This window comes from Rhamphochromis sp. 'chilingali', assembly GCF_963969265.1.
Source record: "Rhamphochromis sp. 'chilingali' genome assembly, chromosome: 10".
NCBI classification, from domain to species: domain Eukaryota; kingdom Metazoa; phylum Chordata; class Actinopteri; order Cichliformes; family Cichlidae; genus Rhamphochromis; species Rhamphochromis sp. 'chilingali'.
The window spans coordinates 31370600-31393385 of record NC_137937.1 but is presented as its reverse complement, the minus strand read 5'-3'; the positions used below and the strand labels follow the sequence as shown (position 1 = coordinate 31393385).

Genomic DNA, 22786 nt, shown 5'->3' with positions numbered 1-22786 from the left:
CCTTACTTACACAGTTAAGACCTACACTGGTCACATAAACAAGTTAATCACAACTAGCTGTATGAAGAAAGCCTTTTATTTTAGATTAAAAGTGCAATTATTCCAAGTACCTCTGCCTCTTGTCGGGCCATGCTACTACAGAGCCTCTGACTTGTTGTCCGTCCATCTGAGTCAAGGAGTTCGAGCGGTTTCTCAAACCTACCCAGAAATACACAGGTGCAGATTTAAGTCAGCATGACTTAAATCCGAACTATTAAATCCTACTATACAGGTAATGCATGTATGTTTAAAAAAATAAAATCAAGATTCATCTTACCTGCATCGTCTCCTTGTTGCTTTTGTTGTCTCTGTCGCAGGGGCAGAAGTGGGTGTGAAGGACTGAAAGTTGGGCCCCCTTTACTACAACCAAAAATAAGAGACAAGAGGTTGGCAGAAAATTTATGAACAGCTTAGTTTTGTGTGTTTTGGATCTTATCGTACAGACAATAGGACCCAAACCCACTTTAAACCAATCTGATACATCTCATTATATTTTAGCATATTCACTAGAAAAGCCCAGTATTTTACCACATAACAGACAATCAAGGTCCAACAGCATGCACAAGGTCATCTTAACACAAGTGATCAGACACAGGGTTAGATGTGAAGGACACATGAGAGCGAAACACAGCCATCCCTGCATATCTACCCATCCTTGTGGGTCTATTGTAACTGTTTAGACGACAGGATCATGATGAAGTGGAATGAGAAGGAAAGTGAGAAAAGACTTACAGGGGGTCAGAGTCTTCAGGGTGCAGGAAGTACCTGTTACAGACTTCAGGGCTGCTCTGGTTGTCGGCCATACCAGGACTAGCTAGGAAGCTTCGCTTGGTGGCGTTGGAGATGGGCACTGATGGACGGGCACTCTTGGGATGAGCTATGGCTCGAGCTGAGTAAAGGACAAGGGCAAAGGTCTTGACAACTGACTATTAATGATGAGGATGACTAAACTAGCTGTACTTGGGAAAACAACTGAGCTTTAGTTCTAAGGACACAGAGCACTCTGTAGGGATGGACCAGAGGTTTTATTTCAAGATACACCAGCGTACCATACAATTTTTGTGACCATGGGTAGGGCTGTTCGATATAACGATATACACCGGATGAAACGTCTATCGTTTCATTTTACGCTATCGTTTGTTTCGTGGTGTCGCAAAATAAACTGTTTACGGCAATATTTTTTCATCGTTTTGATGGTCACTGTAGTGACTATATTAATTTATTAAAGTTCTCTCTTTCTCTTATATTTTATATAACCACATTAAGGACGGACAAGCGCCTGTTTTTATGCGTTGTGGTTAGCAACAACGACGGTAACAGCATCACGTGTCCGCTTGTTTATGTTCCACATAAACCTTTCACAATAAAGCTCAAGATCCTGTTGAGACTTTTCAAAATAAACTGAATCACGTGAAAGAGCAGATTATTTACGGATGAGAATTAAAAAAAGAGCCGCCAGGTGCTAAAAAATAAACCTTAGACTCAAACATTAGAACAGGCTTTTCCCCGCAGCACGCCGTGTAATAAATAATCAAAAAGAAAACGGCGGCCTTTACAACTTATGTCTAAAAATGTATAGTTTCATGCATCGGTTAAAACACTCGACTCCAGCTACATGACGCGCAGCGGGAAACACTTCCCGCAAGACGAGCTGCCCGAGATTCACAGAATTTACAGAAAATGATACATTTTTGTGATTTATATCGTTATCGGGACGATAGAATTCTTATATCGGGATATGAGATTTTGGTCATATCGCACAGCCCTAACCATGGGAGACCACGAAACACTACAATGTAATTCACCACATATGCATACTTCCTTCTCTAATAGGCTTTAATAGTTTAATAATCTTCACTTAATCTACTGTAATACTTACGATCTTTAAACTCCTGGAGGTCTCTGGGCTGGACAAACTCTGGCTTTACTGTCTCAAACCACCAAAACAGCTCAGCGATGAACACCATCACATTGTGCTACACAAAGAGCAGATGGCACGTTATAATACTTAAAATTCACTCTGCAGTACAAATATCTGACAGTTTTTTGTACCTTGAGCACAGGCGGTGAATAGAGCATGTCCTCTGTTGTCAGATAGAAACTTTTATTCAGGTACTCATTGGCAAATTCTCTGAGGAGCTGGATGTTGTACAGGCTATCAGCGATAGAAGGGACTTCCTTCAGGCAAATATCTAATCAGGTGCACAGAGAGCAGGTCAGATCAGGACAACTTGATGACATGATGGCTATAAATGTCTCACTGACTGGACAGTGAGAGTAAGTATGAGCAAGTGACAAAAATAGCATCACACAGTTATTAAATTGAGCATGTAAGTAGAGCAAGTCTATTGGCCCCTATAGAAAAATATTATTTGAGAGTGATTTGTGAGATGCAAGTAGTGAACGTGTGTGTGTGTTCGGGAGACAGAGAAAGAAAACACACAGGCAAGAGCATCATACCTTCCAGCTTCATGAGATCGGAGCAGTAGTAATGGACTACAGTGAGCAGTGCAGCTCCATCACAAACATCCCTCATCAGATCTTCCAGCAATGGAAAGAAGGGCAGCTGTCGACCGGAAGCATGTTCCCGACGATACCGTACCTAACCACCAGGGGGAGAGAATCAGGGTTTTATGAGAAGAAAAGCCACAACACACATCCCTGGAACTACCAGTCAAGTGGCACGTCACAAAACATCCTACATGGAGTGACTAATATCACAAATACAAATCTCTTTCACATCACAGTAACATCTGATGTGTAAGTTTTTCTTCCAGTTAATGTTAGAACTAATTTAAGCATCAGATCAAGGTTCTCCCCAGTGGTTTCACAGTAAAATGGCATTTGTAATGAAAGCACCAGTTAAAGGCTTCATTTAAATTGATCAACAGCACGTTTAGTGAAGTCTGTTAAAGATGGTTCCGAATGACAAAAGCCCCAGAGGCACCATGATCACCCAATCGAGGGAGAATCCTTGAGACCTGGTTAACTGTGAGAAGATGAAGGTGAAGGTGTTAAAGAGCAGTGACATGAAGAGCACAGAGTAAAAGATCAGTTTTCCATTGACTTTAATGACAAGCAGACCACCAGCGGTGAAAACCAGTGAAACCAGGTAACACGAACCAGCTGACCCAAATGTCAACAGCTTTAATCACTGGCTCACTTTTTGTGAAACAAGTGTATCATTAATACAGAAATTCAGCCTCCCAAGTCACATTTATTTGAATGCCTACTCTTTGAAGCTGGTAATCATTTCAGGAACTCACTGAGGAAATTGAATAGCAACAAGTTAATTAAATGAAACAGACAAATGCACACCCATTTTAGAAGCTAAAAATGAAATCACATACATCCAGACCTGACAGAAAGCCCAAGTACAATGTACTAACTTGTAGTGCTACATTTACCTCCATGTTAGGAAGAGGTCAACTCTGCAAACTAGAACAGGGAAAACTAGAACTGGAAGGTGATTATTATTATTATTATTATTATTATTATTATTATTATTATTATCATCATCATCATCATCATCCTATGTGCACATGTGTGTACACATGTCCTGCAAATGCCGCTTAATTTAGTGGGCAAAACTGAAGCTATAACCTTTTCCAGATATAATATTAAATTTCGACTTAGAAGGAGATGACACATAATAAATTCAAGCATAGTTCCACATTTAGTTATACTAACAGCTAGGGCTGTGCGATATGACCAAAATCTCATATCCCGATATAAGAATTCTATCGTCCCAATAACGATATAAATCACAAAAATGTAACATTTTCTGTAAATTCTGTGACTCTCGGGCAGCTCGACTTGCGGGAAGTGTTTCCAGCTGGGTGTAGTGTACCTGGAGTCGAGTGTTTTAACTGATGCGTGAAACTATATATTTTTAGACATAAGTTGTAACGGCCGCCGTTTTCTTCCTATTTTTTAGCACCTGATGGTTCTTTTTTTGCCTCTCATCCGTCAATATTCTGCATACTATTTCACGTGATTCAGTTTATTTTGAAAAGTCTCAACAGGATCTAGAGCTTTATTGCGAAAGGTTTATGTGGAAAATAAACAAGCAGACACGCGATGGTTTTACCGTCGTTGTTGCTAACGGCAACGCATAAAAACAGGCGCTTGTCCGTCCGTAGTGTTGTTATATTAAATATAAGAGAAAGAGAGAACTTTAGGAAATTAATATAGCCACTACAGTGACCATCAAAACGATGAAAAAATATTGCCGTAAACAGTTTATTTTGCGACACCACGAAACAAACGATAGCGTAAAATGAAACGATAGACGTTTTTATATCGTCATCCGATATATATCGTTATATCGAACAGCCCTACTAACAGCCTTCACCAAAACAGCCAACTTTATACTGTATAGCTTTGCCTAATTAATTAAAAATATATTCCATTAGAATTCAGAAAATCCAACATTGCTTGAATTCTCAGAAATATATATAGTTTAAATCCAAATTCAAGTCCAGAGATTCTAGGCACTACTTAGAGTAAATAAAACACAACCAAACAAAAAAAAAAAAAAAAAAAAAAATTGTAATCAGCATAAAACAGCTTAAAATGAACTTTAATCTCGCTCATGGAGGGTATTCCACAAAACTATGCTGGGGCAGTTGTTGTCACAAGTCACGGGTGAAACTAACAACCAAACAAGAAGCTGTACTACAGGACACGTTCTACGTTAGTGAGTCTCCTGACTAGGAGGGATCACTGTACCGCTTCGGAGAGTTCCTCTGGCCCCAGCATGCAGTGGGCCAGCTCGTGCATGACATCAGGCTGATACACAGAGCAGAGATACTGTCAGGAGATTGTGGGCATATAGGAAAACAGTGCGTGAGAGCAGAAGAGAGAAACTGGAGGGAGAATGACAAAGCAGATCAGTGAGAGAATGTGGCCAGTAATGGGTCTGCAAAGCAAAGGAGAGGTGTAGGCATGGATTTTTCTCGTATTCTCACTAGGCAAGCAAATACCACACACATCTGCGCACAGAGAATCCACATGGCCTACTTGAGCTTGAAATGAGGTAGCACACACTGCATAGCTTAGAGGAAAAAAAAGTTTGGACACAAAGGTTAGAATAACCTTACACCTTAGTGACATATTTGCCACAAGGGGGAAAAAAAGAAACAAACTAGCTGTCAGCCTTCTCCCCCCTGCTGACACGCTGGCTACATGTAGCACGTAATGAGCTTGAATGAGCCATGGAGGAGTGTGCGCACACATCAACACAGAACTATGCGTGCAAAGGGCAGAGGGGGAAGAAAATGGGGTTATGGGGCCTGGCATCCAACTTACAGGGACTAGCTTCCAATACCATTTGGAGGGAGACTATCCAGTTTGCAGGGATAAGAGAAGGGGGAAGGAGGGACAGATGAGGAACAGGAGCAGAAAGGTTAACACGTCAGAGGTCAGAGACAAAAGGATTGGATCTGCTTCCAGTTTAAACAGATAAGAGTAGAGGAAGGTCAGAACAACATCAAAACGCCATTAGGGAGAAACATTCATGTGAGCGCTAAGGATGCTGTTGCTGTTTTGAAACAACTGATTGCTTGACACACCTGGATAAGACATGGAGATTTCTAATAAAGGAACCTATTTTGAGTGGCTTTACCTTTTGATGGCTAGGGGACTCCAGTGGGTGGTGCTTGACTTTGTGCTCCCTTTCTGCAATCTCCCTCATCTTCATGTTTACCTGCAGAAGAAAAAAAAAAAGAATAACAAAACAATTATTAGTATGTTTGCATGGAGTCAATAAACCACACTACTGAATGGTAATAGAGGGCTAGGAACCGGTTAGCAACTATCTGGCGACCACTGAATGCAAATGGAAACTGCATATTAAGCTACTGTTTGGAAAATTGTTCCCGTGAGTTGCTGGCTGACAGTGGATGAAATCATTGACAAAGAGGATGTAGCAACAAAAACCTCCTTGTGGATATTTTGATTAGAAATAGAGTTCTATGCTTGCCTGTAGTTTGCTTGAATGACATCTGTAGTGAAATTTGAAGTGTGATGCAAGGCAGAAACAAAACATTCACTTTCAAAATAAAAGCTGCACCCCAGCCTATAACCAAAACATTTCACTTTGAAAGCAACTTGTTTCAGTTTCAGGTATGCGGTGCACTTTTCACAAATTCACAACAGCTTGGTAAGTAATCCGTACAAATGATAGATAACCACGGCAATCTGCTAGGGACAAAACATTTGCAAAGAGGTTGCCATATACTTTTTTGCAATAAGTTTCATGCTAATAGTGGCCAGTAACCTTAGAGAAGAGCTTTCTGGATATAGCAGTTAGTTAGTGAGGCATTTGGAGCAAAATTAAACAACTGCCTAGTGAGAAATTGCTAATCAGGTCAGAATTTCCTTGACGAAAACTTGACAATGTTAGAACAAATTGCTTTTCTGAAATTTAATCTAAAAAAAATGTAATCCATTTAAATATTGCGCTAGTAGACTAAAGAACATATTCTTAGTCTCATGAATAAAGAGATTTATATCACAGTTAATATCAGAATAATTAGATTAAAATTTCCAAGATGATAAAAACAAAATGTGCATTCTGGCATGTGGAAAAAATATTTTAGGATTATATCCCCCATCTCCCATAGACTGACAATGTTCTTTCAAAAGACAACTACAACATGAACTTGAGTCTGTGCGTGTAACAGACCTAGACTCCTGTCTATTGGACTATATCCAATCATCAATGACATAAGTGGACCACTTTATTCAGAGCCCCAGGAATAAAGCCAGCTGGATTTTAGAGGATAAAAAGCCTAAACAAGATTTGTTGTGAAAGAGTTTAATAATAATGATGATAATATCCTGCTGTGTGTCTTATCTGGGTCATGAGTGTCTATACCTTGTTGATCCAGAAAACCATAGCATCCTCCAGGTCAAAGGGCAGCTCCTTAGAGGCACTGAAGGTAGAGAAGCGCTTGACAGAGGCCACCACTTTCTCTATGCTGATCATCTCCACTGTGTAAGCCATCATCAGGGCATCGATCATGGGCATGTGAGCACTCTGAGTGAAAGTCAAGAGCAGAGCACATGGCAATTCAATCCTGCTGTATTTTTTTTCAGATTCCAATGCAAACAGGCAGAAATTTTAAAGTTCCCAAAACATAAAACATTACAAAGTGTTAGGTAGATGATTATACAGAACCTAAGCACCTATAGCAGGGTTCTTTTAACATACACTTTTCTAAATTAGCACAATCATCACCGATGCAGCAGAACAAGAGGTATTTTTTTGGTAATCATTTACAGTTTTTAAAAACACTAAAAGCCACAAAACACTCAGTATTTCACTTCTATAAAATATGCAACTGCTTGGAAAGAGGAAAAAAAACTAAATGTTGCAGCCATTAACCTTTTTAATTTTAATGTTCCTTGTCTCATAACACCATATGTTAAATTATCATAAAAACTACATATTAATGCTGGGTGTCATCATTCATTGGCTAATTTCGTCACACCATCCCACAGACACAGGAAAATCTGGATTGGATTGTTTGGGGGGGGGGTTTGGGTTTTTTGGTAGGGATTTTCTCATCTCAAACTGAGATGAGAAACAGCCCGAGACGCTTCTCGTCTTCCACCCGTCTCCTTTTTGTGTGTTAGTCTTTCTTCGTATCAACTTTGATGTCAAAACTGTTTTATTTATTTATTTTTCTTACTTGAGTCACAGCGAGTGTCTGAGAGGAAACGATATTCAGAACTTCCACTGTTTCCGCTGGAGCGTTGCTGCTTTTTTGTTCGCTTTTTTAACTGTCATCACTTTGGTGGGAACACCTTAGAAAGCCGTCCCTTTTCTGGGATCCTCTCTAGACACAACTGATTCTGTTTCTTCACTTGGACTTTCTCCTTCTTTATTGCCATAGCGCTCCAGGGTTCTCTCACGTCACATAGTTTATCACACTTCAAACATTTCTTTTGGAGCCTTAACAGAGCTTTTCTATATATGCTTTAGTAATCCACAACTCATCTTCCATCCATTCATGCAGCACCTATATTGTTTTAAAAGTTAGTAATGACTAAGCGTCCTACTATTTAACAACCACTAACATCTGTGAATACACAGAATAGACTTATTAAATAATGTTGCTATCCGTGGCTTCAGTGGTACGGCCAGGAGGTTCTTAAACAAGTGTGAAGCTTTAAATAACCACAATGGCTTAATCAAAGCTGAAGTCTCTCAGTCGGCACAGTAGGTGTCCAATGTTAAACCCGCTCTTCAACTCCTAATGCAATCAAGAGGCCCAGCAGGGGCATCCCATCACCCAGCGAGCCGACAGCTGATGCCTAAAAGTCAAAATATTGATCCTCGATGGTCAGAGTGCTAATTAGATCCAATCAAATACCAGGGAATCTTAAATTCCCTTTGGCTAGTGAATCTTTATTTTGTAAAAGTCCACTACTAAGTATTGTTACTTATGTAAAACATCACAGGCAGCACCTGAAACTATAACAAAACTATTACAAAACACATATATAACAACACACACAAGTTTCAAGCAGTGCTTTGTGCAACACACTGCTAGCTTAATCCAATTGGTGATGGAAGTGCACAGAGATTAGGCTTGTTAACATAACAAATGAGAGCTATTCAGAGCTTTCTCCACTGCATGACCTACATGAACACAAACAACACTAAAATACATTTCCAAACAAACTAACATGGTATTGTCTGAGACATGGAAAAGTTAAGAAAACAAAGTAGGGATGACTATTGTGCATACGGGAATCTAAAAACCGCTTAGCTCTGGTAGCTCTTGGTCTCAAAACCAGACTAAAACGTTTTCATGAAAGAAGCCAACTAAAGGGTAGAGCTGACCTAAATACCATTTTGGGGGCTTTTAGGGTTTGTTGAGAATTATTTGCAAACATCTGAATCTTTGAATACTGAGAGAATCATAGAGCGAGGTCTGGGGACGGAGGCAACCACTGTACCTACAACAGTTTTAGGAGCCCTTTTAGTTTTTTGTGGTTCAAATGCTTCCTTGGACACCAATGAACATAACATAACATAATAGGCCGAGGGGTAAAAAACGTAAACATTTGTCGATGGAGTGAGACTTTTGCTCTAATTTGCCAAATCAGGCAGCTCTCTTGGCTGAACCACACTTATTACTTACAACAGCGTAAAGGGTAAGAAAGACAGCCCTTTCATTTTTGTTCTGCATGTGGGGCAGGAAAACCCTGACTAAATTCTCCAAAATTTAAAATGGCTCAAAGTCTTAGCAGGATATAATACTACAAGAGCAGAGAGGAACCCCCCCAATATTATTCTTTACCCTAACTACACTATAATTAAAGCCCATTGATTCTGAACAAATACATACTGAATTCAATTTAAAACATCCAATGTGGTCAGCAGAAAACAACAACACATATTTAAACTTGACATTAAATAACATCAAAATAGCATATTTAGGATACATGAAAGTGTAAGATGTTCAATCTTTTGTTCTCCTATAACACCACGGCCTTCAACAATGCAGCATGTAGCCCCATGTGGAGCAGGGGCTGCTGGTGCCCCAAGCTCTGTGTGTACACACTGACCATGTGTGCGCACACACTATAGTATAAATTGGTCTACAACAAAGGGTAGCTTCACAGGATTTTTCAAGCCCCAGCTGTTTCCCAAAAAAGAGACAGGCAAGGTGCAGAGGAAGTGTCTGTAGGTGTAGGATCCCCTTCATTTAAACAGACACACAAAGTAGGAAAACACAGGTTGCTATGGAAACACCTTGTCAAGTCAGCAATATGGCAGTGGGGGTTTCAACAGTCTGTCACAGATAAGTGGTGTCCTGTTCAGGATTTTCTGACATCCTCACTTGGCTTTGTGTCTGGCCGCTTACATACCGGCCTGCCTGGATTATTGTATCAGACTGCTGGGAGGAAAAGCAGACGTACATCACTTAGGAGCCAGCCTGCAGAGGAAAGGCCTGCTCTACACCACTGCTGGTTTCCATGGTAACAAAGGGGTAGGAAGCAGGGAGATGTCTAAGAGCAAATGAGGCTGTTGGTGTTCGTCCTATCCTGTGTGAAGTGCTCTTAGTTAAAGTGTGATACATCGTATTTCATCACCAAGGGTTCTGCATTCATTCACACGGATCTGCCATGGTGACTCAAGCTGTGCAGATGTGGAATAAATGCAGAGGGCATTTAACCTCATTATGAGGTGATCTGTGAAACTCTTACAAGGATTACACTTGCCTCAAGACAACTAAATGGGTCAACAGGGCAAGTACCCAGTCACCAACATCTTTACCATTTTGCTAAGTAGAAAGCTTGAGAAAGGGAGGACAGCTAGGCTGGATAAGCATTTAAACTGAGCGTTTAGGGAGCTTTTCCAACAGATGGATGAAAATGAAGGTGAGAAAAATACCAGACACAATAAATTCATTTCAACAAGGTATTAACACAAGAGCAAACCTCTTAATGCTAATGCCCCCCACTCTGAGGGAGCACAGAGATCAGTTTATTTAGCAGGATTTCTATTTTTAATGATCCAGCGGAGAGTCATTTTAAAAGTATGTTGCTTTTGCATATGATTGCAGCAGTGATTGGAAAACTGACCAATAACACTTTATTGAGAACAGGGACCGCCATTCAAATGCAAAAAATGAATAAAAAATAAAAAAATCATAGTGCATCTCTCTTACTCCTTAGTTGCTCACGTCAACTTGAGCTATCACACATTATGTTTGATTTATGTACATTTAATTAAAGTTTACTTGTTAAAATATGTGTCAAAGGGATGTACTACAAATCAAATTCACCATAGCCAGGCTTTTTTGTGTTAGCTGGATCACCAAAACCTAAAACTGCTTTCCTAGATAACGAGTATCGCAGTAGAGGTCATTGACTTTACCTGTTAACCCAGGCTTTCTAATTTAGGATTTGTGTATGGAGTAAGAGTCAAATGACCTCTCAGCAAACAAATACATTACAAATTTTACAGCATGCTTCATTCAGAGGTATTAGAAAGGCCTACCTCAAAAGTTTGCATGTAAGGAATACATTTCTTCCTCAGAGAATATATAAAGTGTTTAGAGGCCACTAAAAAAGCAGCGCATTAAAAATACGTTAATCAAAGCTGATGTTTAACCTCGACACTGAACATACACAAGGCCACAAATTTACTGAATATGAGATAACTGCATCAGTTAGTGTTGGTTATTGACAAAGATTACCTAATGTCAATTTCTGTTTCAAAGACCAGAATTATCTCTAACTTCTATATTTCCAGGTATACTTTAGAATGATTCAAATAAAATTAAAAAACAAAACAATGTAACCAGTGCAAATTATTCATTTATACCAATGGTGGAATTTCATATTTGAAAATGTTTAAACTGGTGCTGCTTCACTCTGCTTTTATCAACACAAGTTGTAGCCATATTATTTAAATAAACATATTTATACGTATTGTCAGTTAAGAAGTGAATGGGGACCTTTGTGTTAAACTAGTGGCCAATTCAATGACCAAAGAGTTGCAGGATTACACTGTGCAGGAGTGCCAATTAAACTGTGATTAAAATTGCCGTGTCTGACACTGTTGCGGGATTTGGCCAAATTATTAATTTGATTATACCCAACTCTGCTTTTGGATAATTCTAAAATAACCAACTTCTTTCAGATTTAGTAACCAAAATATCTACAGTGTTATCAATAACAACCAGTAGAAAAGAGTAAGCTCATCAGTAATAATAATTACTGACAACTAACCTCTGCCTCCTGTTGTATTTACATAAAAAACACACGGTGGTTTATCTGATACTGTGGTATCATCTTTTAACATCACAATGATGTTTATCTTTTAACTTGTGTAAAAAGAGCAAACTGTTAGTAAAGATATGAGTAACCTGTGAGTAGTGGAAAAAGACTCATTACAAAAGCATATATAGTATGAAATAAGTGTTTGTGTTAATTAAATTAACTGTGGCTAAACTCTTTCAAGACAGATTAAGGACAACAACACCTTTGCACAATGAAGGGGGGGAAAAAAAAAAAAAAAAAAAAAAAAAAATCACACCCACACCTTTCACGGTAACCCCATACACACCTTGCATGCCAGCAGTCAAATGTCACTTATCCATTTGAATAGATATGATGCAGGAAATATTCAAATATTCTGGACACTGTACTAAAAGCAAAGCATGCTTAAAACTCTTTACAAAGTGGATAATGTAAAGAATCTGCAAATGTTTTTGGTTTTATGTGCACTGACAGATGTTTTTAGGTTTGCTGGTATTGCTGGATAATAATAAACGGACTACTAACTTTCACTGACTTCACTGAAGAAAGATAATGCATCTGAAGCAGGAAGAGCTCATCCCCTGATAGACAATCTGTGCTGCTGAGATACACTTTGTAATTGCTATTACAGTTTCACGGCCTATATGAGACTGCATGTGTCAGCTGATCAATAAAAGCATTAACATACCAGTATTATAGTACGTTTTAATTTCAAACCCAAGCAGCAGCTACATGTGAAAATAACAAATCAGCTCCCAAACTTATTTTTCCACAAATTCATTCATCACTAACCTGCTAGCCCCTGCCCTTCCAATTTCGTGTTTCCTTACTGGCTTTCAGGAGAGAAGATAGTTTACTTTAGGCTTTGGAGATCTACCACAAGGTGGAGGGCCAATCTAACAAGAACATGCAGCAGGTGGAGGCCTTCCTTACGTACTGCTACACCAGTTTACCATGTGTCAAAGCAGAACCAGTACTACTAACTGTCCATCGACTGGACAGGAGACTCACTAGACAGGCAGGTGACAATATTAGGTGTTATTGCCACAAAATACTGCAAAATTTGAGAGGATTTTGCACTCACCATTTTGATCGGCATACAGGCCAGGTCCCCCTCTGTAACGGGTGTGTCATCACTCTCCACCACATAAATGCCCTTCCTGGACAGAGCTTGGATGACAGACATGTGGGACTGAAGAGACACTGCCTGCTCAGTTTTGAGGATGAGGGCACACACACGGCAGTAAAGCTCACAGGACAGCAGCAGACGAATGACAGGTGGCTTGATGTGTTCCTGGTCATACTGGTCTGTATAGAACGGGTCCCTTAAGTCCTCTGGAATATGGTCTGCAATGGAGAGAGTGTTTGAGGGGGAAGTCAGTGCCCAAAATACAGGAAACATCCTGAAGCAGTATGTGAGGTTAACACTAGATCAAACTATACATGGACTGAAGACATACAAAAGCTGGTTAAGATAACATACAAAATACTACATAAAAAAGCAGCCACAGCTCTGACTGCCTCATCTACAGGCTACAGTAATGTGACAAAGCCCAGTGCTTTCCATGTAATATTTGTTCCATACCACTATTAGTTTACTTGTAGCAAACATGAACTTTTGTAATTGCAAGTTACAAAGCATTTCCTCAGGAGCGTATCAGGGAAACAGATCCTTGATAAGCCAAGACCTCAGTGAGACTTCTCAGGTGACACTGTGGACCTTCCCCCCCCCCGAAACCCACAAAAAAACCCAGTTGACCTACAGAGACAATTCTGTTGCTTTGAATATGAAGTCATTCTCAAAAACAGAAACCACAGCCATATATGGGCATGAGACAAAGCGGCTCTCTCGAGGCATGCACAAACTACATTTTTACTGTAAGGTAAACCAGACACAGGAATAAAATGGGTGTAAAGGCATGTGCAAACCTGTCCAAATTCAAAACAGAACAGGGACATGATTGAAATTACCCTGTTCTGTAAAATCTGTTCTTAACGCTGTCTGAGCCCCAGTAATACGGCATGAGCTGTGTGTGTGTGTGTGTGTGTGTGTGTGTGTGTGTGTGTGTGTGTGTGTGTGTGTGTTGTGTTCTTAGCCTCTGCACTGACTGACAGGATAAAGGGAGCCACTCGTCAGCAATCTCCTATTCACAAAAACTGGATGGTGGATAGCTTCTAGCAACTGGTTTAGTGGATGATGAAGTACCAAGCGCAAAAGATGAACTGTAAAAGCAGGCATGGTACATATGTACAGAGCCTTTGAGAAGAATGTAAATTCAATAAAATTTTAAGGAAAAAATAATTCCTTAATAAACAATCGACACAATAGACTTATCATGTATAAAGCTGTAAGTTTAGAAAACATCAGATGCAGGCTTTCTTTTCCAATTTCTTTTCCAATGGTCAAGAATAAGAGAATTTTTGCGGAGATAACCAATATAAATGACTAATTTATTACTATATTGACTGTAAAAAATGTGTGCCTGAATACTGATTCCAAAAAAGAACCCCTACAGACTTGAGGAAATTTTAATTATAATGAGGACTTGATTATTTTACTTAACATCACAGGTTGGGGGTTCCTAAATTGCATCCAAATGCAAAATATTTCTTTTCTACTCTCCTCTCTTGTGATGTTAAATTTGTTTCTGCCCCTCCCTGAGTACACACCCTGACTTCACACAACCTCTCACCGTCTTGTCATTTGGTGATGAAACTTATGAAGTAATTAGGAGCTTTTGTTCTCATGCATCAAATCTGATAATGTAGAAATATGACCAAAAACTTGTATCACAGGGAAGTGGGAAATGCAGCTTTAAAACCTATTTTGAACTTTTTGTCCCAAACCTAGAAAAAATCATTTTGTCTCTAGGTAAAAAGACCCACCGGCCCTGCTAGTTACCTGAGCTCCAGTCAGACCAATCAGAAGCAATAGAAATAAAGCTAAAGAAGCTAAACAGCAATCGCAAGTTATGTTGGTGAATTTCCTCTCTGTTCTTGGCCCCTTCCTAGCTAACATTTTTCAGCATGCTGTTCAATGGTATAATTTTAAAAATAAAACAGTTTGTGCCACAATGTTTGTCCTGTTAGTTGAACATTAGTTGTGAGCTGTTACCTGTTGTCTTGTAGTCATCTATTTGATTCATACAACTATAACAATGAGTAAGAAGGTGGTATAAGTTCATCAGGGCTATGATATAGTGATATAAGGCACTTGAAAGAAAAAACAACAATAGCTGCTGTATTTGTCCACTAATATAGTAGTTTACATATCTGGTATCCTGCCCAGAACATGATGAACATTTGTTGTTGTGTAAAAATAAACTGCAAAGAAGTATTACATTTAAAATCGCAGATTTAATATATTTGCCATCCCGCCCTTATTTCAGTAGCTGCTCAGATCATATCGATCCTGTAATCGGTATTCTGCATGCATCACTGAAACACAGGCCAACATGCTGCCAACCCCCATAAGAAATGAAGACGTCATTGCACAACAATAATCTATTACACCAAACACCCAGCAGTTTTGATCATTCCTAAAGAGCAGTGTTTGAGTATATAAACAAACAGTAACATTGGAGTAACTGTGTGTGAAAACAAAAGGGTCTGGTCAGGGCGAGTCTTCACGTTTGAATACATTCAACAGACACTGATGTCATGTGGCAGCTGCCCCCCTGTGTTCCTATTACCCAGAGCCAGGCTGACAAATTTACTAACTGGGATGGGGTGGAGCTGGAGAACCTGGCCTGGCAACAAGACCCAGCAAAGTCAGCCAACCAGGACCAGGACTATACCATGGTCAGCACAAGCAAACATGGGCAAGAACCAGTACTGTGCATGCAGCCATCACAAGTTCTAACCCTCGCTGGTGTTGTGTCTGGCTGTCTGACACGCATGTTGCCAGCAGCTGTGGCAAACATAGAGGGTAGTAAGGACAGGAGACCATATTGACAAATACAACCTTGTGCAAGGAGGAGGGGAACCAGACAGGTGAAAACAAACTAGATGAAAACTAGATGACCCCAACATCCAAAGATTGTTATACTCTTTACAATGAAATTACATCACAGCTCTTTAGGCTGTTTCTCTCCGTCAGCCAGTGAACAAGCCAAGCAAACAAGAGTACACTGTAGCAAAGACCAGATGAGCCATAGGGTGAAAATAAAATGGCCCTAATTTATTGAGTCCCCATGGGAAAAGGCAATTGTGACTGCAGCTGAGAGTTCCCTCCTTCTGGGCCACCAAAGCACTGGGCTGCTTTACACTTTCCATTGTAACAGAAAAGGATCTCCACCCAAGTTTGTGTGTGGTGCATCATTTTTGTCCTTAGGAAGTGGCTTTTAAGCACCATCTTTCAGACTGCATCGTTAGCCAAGGCCTATGATGACAGACAGCGAAATGACAGAGCAGACTCCTACAAGCCTTGATATGAACTCAGACAAAAGTATGAGCCTTAGTAATGAACCTTAAACAAAGAGGGCTTTAGAGCAAAATGCTGGCCTTAAAAAACAGGCAATGGAGACAATAGTTTTCCATCCATAACCCAGATTACCTTTGAATCCAATCTTGCTGTCATTTGTTTAGAATGAATGCACCACTGGCATTAGGAAATCTGAGTAATGACCACAAATATAAAGAGACCACAAAATACAAAGGAAAGCTTGTAATAAGCCTCTGAAATAATGGTCAGAGACTAAACTGAGCCAGCACACACACACAAAGCAGTGAATGGAGGGATTTATGAATCAGATAGCTGAGGTTTATATTATATATAACCAACTTCAACCACTATGATAAGGAAACACCCTGCAGCACATAAAAAAAGGTAACTAGCAGTCCTTCAAAGATGTCTTTAGTGAACCAACTTGTGAAATGCTGTCAGGCACTGGTGACTAACCAAGCACCAAAAAGTGAAAATCATTTCTGTTGGTAAAACTTTTACCAATCCAATAAAGCTTCTTTGAGAGAAATTAAGGCAACATTCACATATTATAGTTTCTCCTTGGATTTACTGGAGTTAAGTAAGAAAATAGAAAAACTGGACAACATGACTGTAATGTTTCATGACGTGTGTTTCCAACAAAGGTTTCAATGCAACACTTTTTTTTCCCCACAAGAGACCCAACTACTGGAGCATTCACATTTAACCATTGAGCCGTTAAAAGATTTCTGATAAAAAGTGGGCTGCATGCTTAGATTAAACACTGATACAAAGTAGAGTCACCAAGCAATGTGGTGCATAGACTGCATGAAAGTCACCACATTTCCAAACTTCCTCAAGCATTAGTAGAAGCACAAAATCATGTATGAGCAACTCATGTAAGTGTAAAGTGTAGATATCCCCACTGCAACCAGTGGGTCCAGTTTACCTTAAAGTCATCTCTTACTAAAAGGGTTCCATAGCATTTCTGTAACTCTCTCCTGTAAATTCATATATTGGTGAGCTCTCACTTAACTTAAGGGATTTCACATCATACCCACCAAGTTAATGTGGCATAGATTTTCCATGATATAAAAGTGTCATATTTTAATATCAACGGCATAGGAATCTCTTGCGTGCACATTCCCTAGCATGCAAAACAAGACAATCCAGACATGTTAGACAGCCAGACCAGTGTGTCAGGCTTGACAATTTAGTACCTACAGACTAAGCTACATCAACAACCTTTAACCCCAAGCACAACACTATGCGAAATATGCAAGAAACTTGTTTTACTACTTGTGGGGAGGAGAAAAAAAACAAACAAAAAAAAACTGTCAAGTACAACCGAGCTAGGAAGGCACGTGACCAGTCATCAGTTGCAACCAAAACGTAAACAAATCACGCAACTACGTATTACTGGAGCGCTTGCTAGTTTTGCTCCATATGACAGGAAGAGCAAAATGGTGGCTTGAAATCACTCAATTACTGACACGGTTACATAACGAGCGGCCAAGGACATGATGCCAATCCAAATAGTGGTAAAAGTGGGATTACAAAGCTCAACCCAAGACATAACATCCAAGCATTTTTCAGTTTAATTATTATGTGAAAATATTTTTGCAGGCTCCTAAAGAATTACAAGATTAAACCAGTTAAGTTATTGTTATACTTAAGTGTTAAGCAGTATGTTCTACTTTTACTTAAGGTTTCCAGGAAAAATGCTACCTACACTACATTTGTGATCACATTTTACATAGGCTGTGTCACAACTATTGATCTCTATAATACTGGTGCTGCTGCTGTTGGAATCTTGAGGCAACAGATTCACAGGTCTAATTAGGTAGTCTGTCATCAATGACAGTAGTTCATTGGGGAAAAAAAGGGATGGAAAATGTCCTTTGTTTTGTTTGCACCAACAAATTCTACTGTCTGCAAGTTACAATTTTAGATAAAATGTTCAGTATTTTTATTTTGTATCATAAATATCATCACTGCAATTTCTTTGAAACATCGTAATATAATTTAGAGATTGTATCACCCACCCTTAGCTCCAACATGAAAACTTTTTTCTATACAAAACATATTGCAGAAAAGTATGTTTGACGGAGAACTTTAGCACAGAAGAGCAGCTGCAATTCAATTGTTTACAATATCGTCAGAACAGTGCGGTGCACATGCAACAGTTATGTATCAAAGCTCAGCAGACAGTGGTTGACTCAAATGTAGTCTTTGTGAAATAAATTGCAGAAGATTTTATATAACAATGTCTCCATAATTCCTTTTGCCACCTAACATAAAATATGCACATATCGTGAAAGGATATCAACTGTACTAAAGGTAAACAGTAGGACTTTTTTAAAAGGGTCCTAGTTCCACAACTTCACTAAAACAGATCCTAAAATGCTTACCTTAAATTTCACATAACTCATTTCACCCTTAAAATGTATTCCACTCTTGGAAAAAGCAACCACAGACAAAGCAGGAAAACCTGCCCCTATCTGACAAAGTTACTAATGCCGATACAATCTCAACAGGCAGTGCGAGTGACTGGCAGTGCAGATCAGTATTTTCCATGCTCTGACTACAGTCAAACAGATATAGCCTAATCCTTAGTGCCTGTCACTCAGGCCGATTTGGGCTCATTCTCACTGGCCGCCCTACAAGAATGGAAGGATCTGGTGAGTCAGTATGGGAGTTCGGTTGCCAAGTGCCATGGGGGGAAACAGTTTTGGCTCAAGAGCACAGACACAAGTATTTCTTCCTCTTGGGTTTTTGCTGTCAAAGTTTCGCTGCTGGAGCGCAACACAATCTGCTGACTATCACTGTAGAGAGCAGTAAACACAATGTGCCAACAACAACATCTGAAGTAACTGTGAGACATGACATTTGTGTAGCATGAATGCAAGTAAAATTACTTACCAATACCGTAGGCTTTGGCAAACAGCCACCGTAGGTTGGCTGCTATTTTTGCTCTGGCGGAGTCATACATCTCCAAAGGTACAACGTCCATTGTGCCTTCTGCAACCCCGGCCAGTTCTACTGTTCTCTTAGTACTGTCCCCGCCAGCACACAAATCAACATCCATCTTTAACAAAAAAAACAAAAAAAAAAAGCACATTGTTAAAGATAAAATTATACAGGACATTATGCTGAGTAAGAGCCAATGCCAAATAATATGATATTAGCCAGGCATGATTTGCCAAGTGACAAATTCCTTTAAAATGACTCATAAGTGATTTTCTGATACATATTTAACTGAAATCTCACTGACTACAATGTTTGTTGCTTATCAACAGAATATGTTGTTTTTTTATTTCCTTCCTTTAGTGACCCATTAGAATTACATGTGGTCATTGAGACACAAGTGTCAAAGAGGCATTTCGCAGTCACTCATGATGTCAAACAGTAGACAATAGACTTGAGATTTCCAAGCAGCAACTATTTCTTAAATCACCTTGAACTGAAGTCATGGTGACTGCAAGAATGAATCTTTATGATCATTATGTACATTTTGACAAGCAGACAGTTGACTGTACTATTGCACAACTGCAAAGCAAAGGATATGATGTTGGTTTAACCTTTGTGATCACAGTAAGTTTACTTGCAACAAGTACATGTAGACAAAAGGAATGTGATCAATCTTTGTCATAGTTTAGAAATTTGATACTCACGTCTACACTGTGCAACACAACTCTAGTAGCAGTTGCCAACTTTAGACAAAATGTATTCCACCTCAAATACAAACTTACAAATTATCAATGTCAGTCAGCCAAGCAGACTTGTGTTTTCTGATTAGTTAGATCAAAATCACAGCAGTTTCACTTTTAACTTCTTTGTCATATAGGTGTTCACCTTTTACTTGGACAACGGTTCGACAGGTTCTGACTGTCTTATCCTGTCAACAGCCTAAAAGGCAATACTAATTACATTAATAGGTTAATAGAAGGATACTGACTAAATTTAGTATGGTTTTGACAGAAAACTAGTGCACACCTGCTTATCACACATGAGTTCTAACGGATTTTTTCCGTTTGTCAGAAATCTAAAGTTCTCTTTGGTCATGAGTTTAAGTTATCGCATTACCTGTAAAAATATTAATAATAATAATAAACAAACCTGTAACAATTTCATTTACATTAACGGCCCACAACAGTACTGTAAACGCTGCAAGGCCATAACTAATGTTAACATACTTTAATACGTTAGCAGGCTAACGTTACGATAACGTTATTAACGGGATCAACCGTTAGCTGAAACAGTAAAGATTTTCTTAACATTTGGTCTACTAAGCGGCCATGCAATGAAACGCAAAGCAGCTAACTATCACCAGCTAACCGCTAGCTTGCTAGTGTGTGCTGTACAGCAGGACCACTCAATGGTCCCATGAATGACGTTAGCTAGCTGGCAAGACATTACCTTGAAAGGTGTGGTGTAAGTCCAAGTCACACTTTCGTTCCGTCGGGTAAACGGTTAACCAAGGACCTGTCTCAATAAACAGGAGCCTGCTATATAGAAAACACACCAGCGGCAGCGACGCATTATAGCCAGCTAATAATGCTAGCTTGGAGGCGAGTCAGTGTGGTCCCCTCCCAACAACAAGAACCGATCCGCGGCCTGTGTGACAACCGCTCCACGGCAGACTTTGGGCCGAAACAACACAGGGAGAAAACGGGAGGCTCACCAGTAAAAAAGTACAGCGTACGCGGGTCTTAAGGCTGGAAATCTACCTCAGTGTTAAACCCTCCATGTTAGATAAAAAATAAGCATACGTTTGGGGCTCGAGCAATGCAGCGAGGATCAGCAGTGTCTTCGCGCTCTGCCCATAGAAATGCAATTATTATCCCAGCCTTCCCAAACGCGCACAATGCGCATGCGTGATTAGCTTCCAGACTATACTCGTAATACTGGAAACTGAAATCCCGCCTTGCATCACAGATGCTTTTTACTATTAATATTACTTTTTAAAAATATCTTATTTTTAACTGGATTCATGCGCACTGCATTTTTGTAACACGACTTCCTAAAGAACCTGTTTAAATAATGTTAATCAATTTTTTTCTCTGATATGTCTATTTAATTAACCCACAAGAACGTCAATTTAATTTCTCTTAAAAACTAATATTTCAACATGCACTTGCGTTAATATATGTATACATTTTTTCTTTTGTACTTTAGTCCTGTTTTGTCCTTGCGGTCTTGACCAATGATGGCATCTAATAGTGAAAGATGGTATATGAATTTGAAGATTTGGAATGATTTTGTAGAGCTTGCGTAATATCCGTAACTGTTCCTCAAAGTTAAAACTGAAGAAGCACTGTCCTTCACACTTCCCACTTTCATTACATATTTAATATGTATTTATATAACTAATGAAAGAAAGACGCAGTTTTAGCTCCTGGTTCGAAATCTAAAACTGTAAATCATTTCAGAATGTTTATTCATATATCATTTATGGTGGAAATACTCAAAAACTCAAAAGTCAGAGATTTTAAGAAAAACTGAACATGTAGTTGACTCCATGCAGTTTGCATGCCAGCATTACAGGCCACATAATGGAGTAGAAGATCCCACAGTGACCTTTGTTGAACCTAACTGGATTCTCGTGCTCAAGTACTTTTTTGGCTCTCTTTGGCTTTTAACACAATCCATCCTCATATTTTAATCAGAAAGCTTTTAGAACAATTTAACCCAAATAAAAACATTTTGCTGGAGTCTTGGGGGATTTTGTTTGTTTGTTTGTCTAGCAGGACTCAAAGAGTCCAGATAAATGCAATTCTTTCTAATCAAGTTTGATTGTCAATTGGCTGCCCACAGGGATGTGTGCTTTTACCCTTAGTATTTATCCTGTATACAAATATGTGTCAAAGCAGGAACATTAATAGTTGGCTGCTGGACAAAGACACCAGTCATGGCCCAATTCTCGATGAAACATATCTAAGACAAAAGATATGAGGATTGATTTTAGAACACATACTCATAAACAACAGGTTACAGCCATTAAGGGTCAGACAGTGGAATGAATTCACCGTTATAAATATCTCTGATTATTGATTCCAAACTGAACTTTGAAGCAAACTGTGAAGTTGTGAGCTAAAAAGGGCCCCTGTGTCTGTCATGTTATTTCCATACTGAAAAGAACAGTGATGGTTTGATTTTTGTCTTGCTTTCACTGACGACATAGTTTGGATATTTATCTGTAAAGAACAAAAACTCACTCCATCAAATTATTAAATGGTCTGTCTACTGTGAAGAACAACTTGGTATAAAAGCAACTTTTCTCCAGCAGATAAACAGCTAGTTGTTTTTTTTATATTCTACATAATGTGGGATGAATTCTATTCTTTGTTATTATTTATTATGTTGTTTTTATGCTTATCTGTTGTTTGTGATCTGTGTTTGTTCAGAACATTTCTTTTAGACAACTTGCTGAAAAACATGCTAACATGTTCCTGGGATAAGAAACGTTTAACTGAGCAGGCAAAATTCAATCTTGATGTCAAAAATAAAGTATTCATAGTGTTTCTATGAATCAAGGTC

At 39.1% G+C, this 22786-nt stretch overlaps 1 protein-coding gene across 5 annotated transcripts in view; it reads right to left on the bottom strand.

The window, feature by feature from the left end:
- Window positions 1–21095, bottom strand: part of camsap1b (calmodulin regulated spectrin-associated protein 1b) — a 29833-nt gene extending 8738 nt beyond the window's left edge. For 2 of the 5 annotated variants that reach the window (XM_080894681.1, XM_080894684.1), the window contains exons 1-11: window positions 20666–21095; window positions 19169–19334; window positions 12908–13170; window positions 6920–7081; window positions 5666–5746; window positions 2500–2641; window positions 2092–2231; window positions 1919–2015; window positions 772–928; window positions 317–399; window positions 111–198 (exon numbers count right to left, since the gene is read on the bottom strand). In XM_080894681.1, the coding sequence (XP_080750807.1) occupies window positions 111–198; window positions 317–399; window positions 772–928; window positions 1919–2015; window positions 2092–2231; window positions 2500–2641; window positions 5666–5746; window positions 6920–7081; window positions 12908–13170; window positions 19169–19334 (1379 nt within the window). In that variant the 5' untranslated portion in view covers window positions 20666–21095. The remainder of the gene's footprint in view (window positions 1–110; window positions 199–316; window positions 400–771; window positions 929–1918; window positions 2016–2091; window positions 2232–2499; window positions 2642–5665; window positions 5747–6919; window positions 7082–12907; window positions 13171–19168; window positions 19335–20665) is intronic. The other 3 variants (XM_080894683.1, XM_080894685.1, XM_080894682.1) reach the window with 2 other exon arrangements.
- Window positions 21096–22786: the final 1691 nt, after the last annotated feature.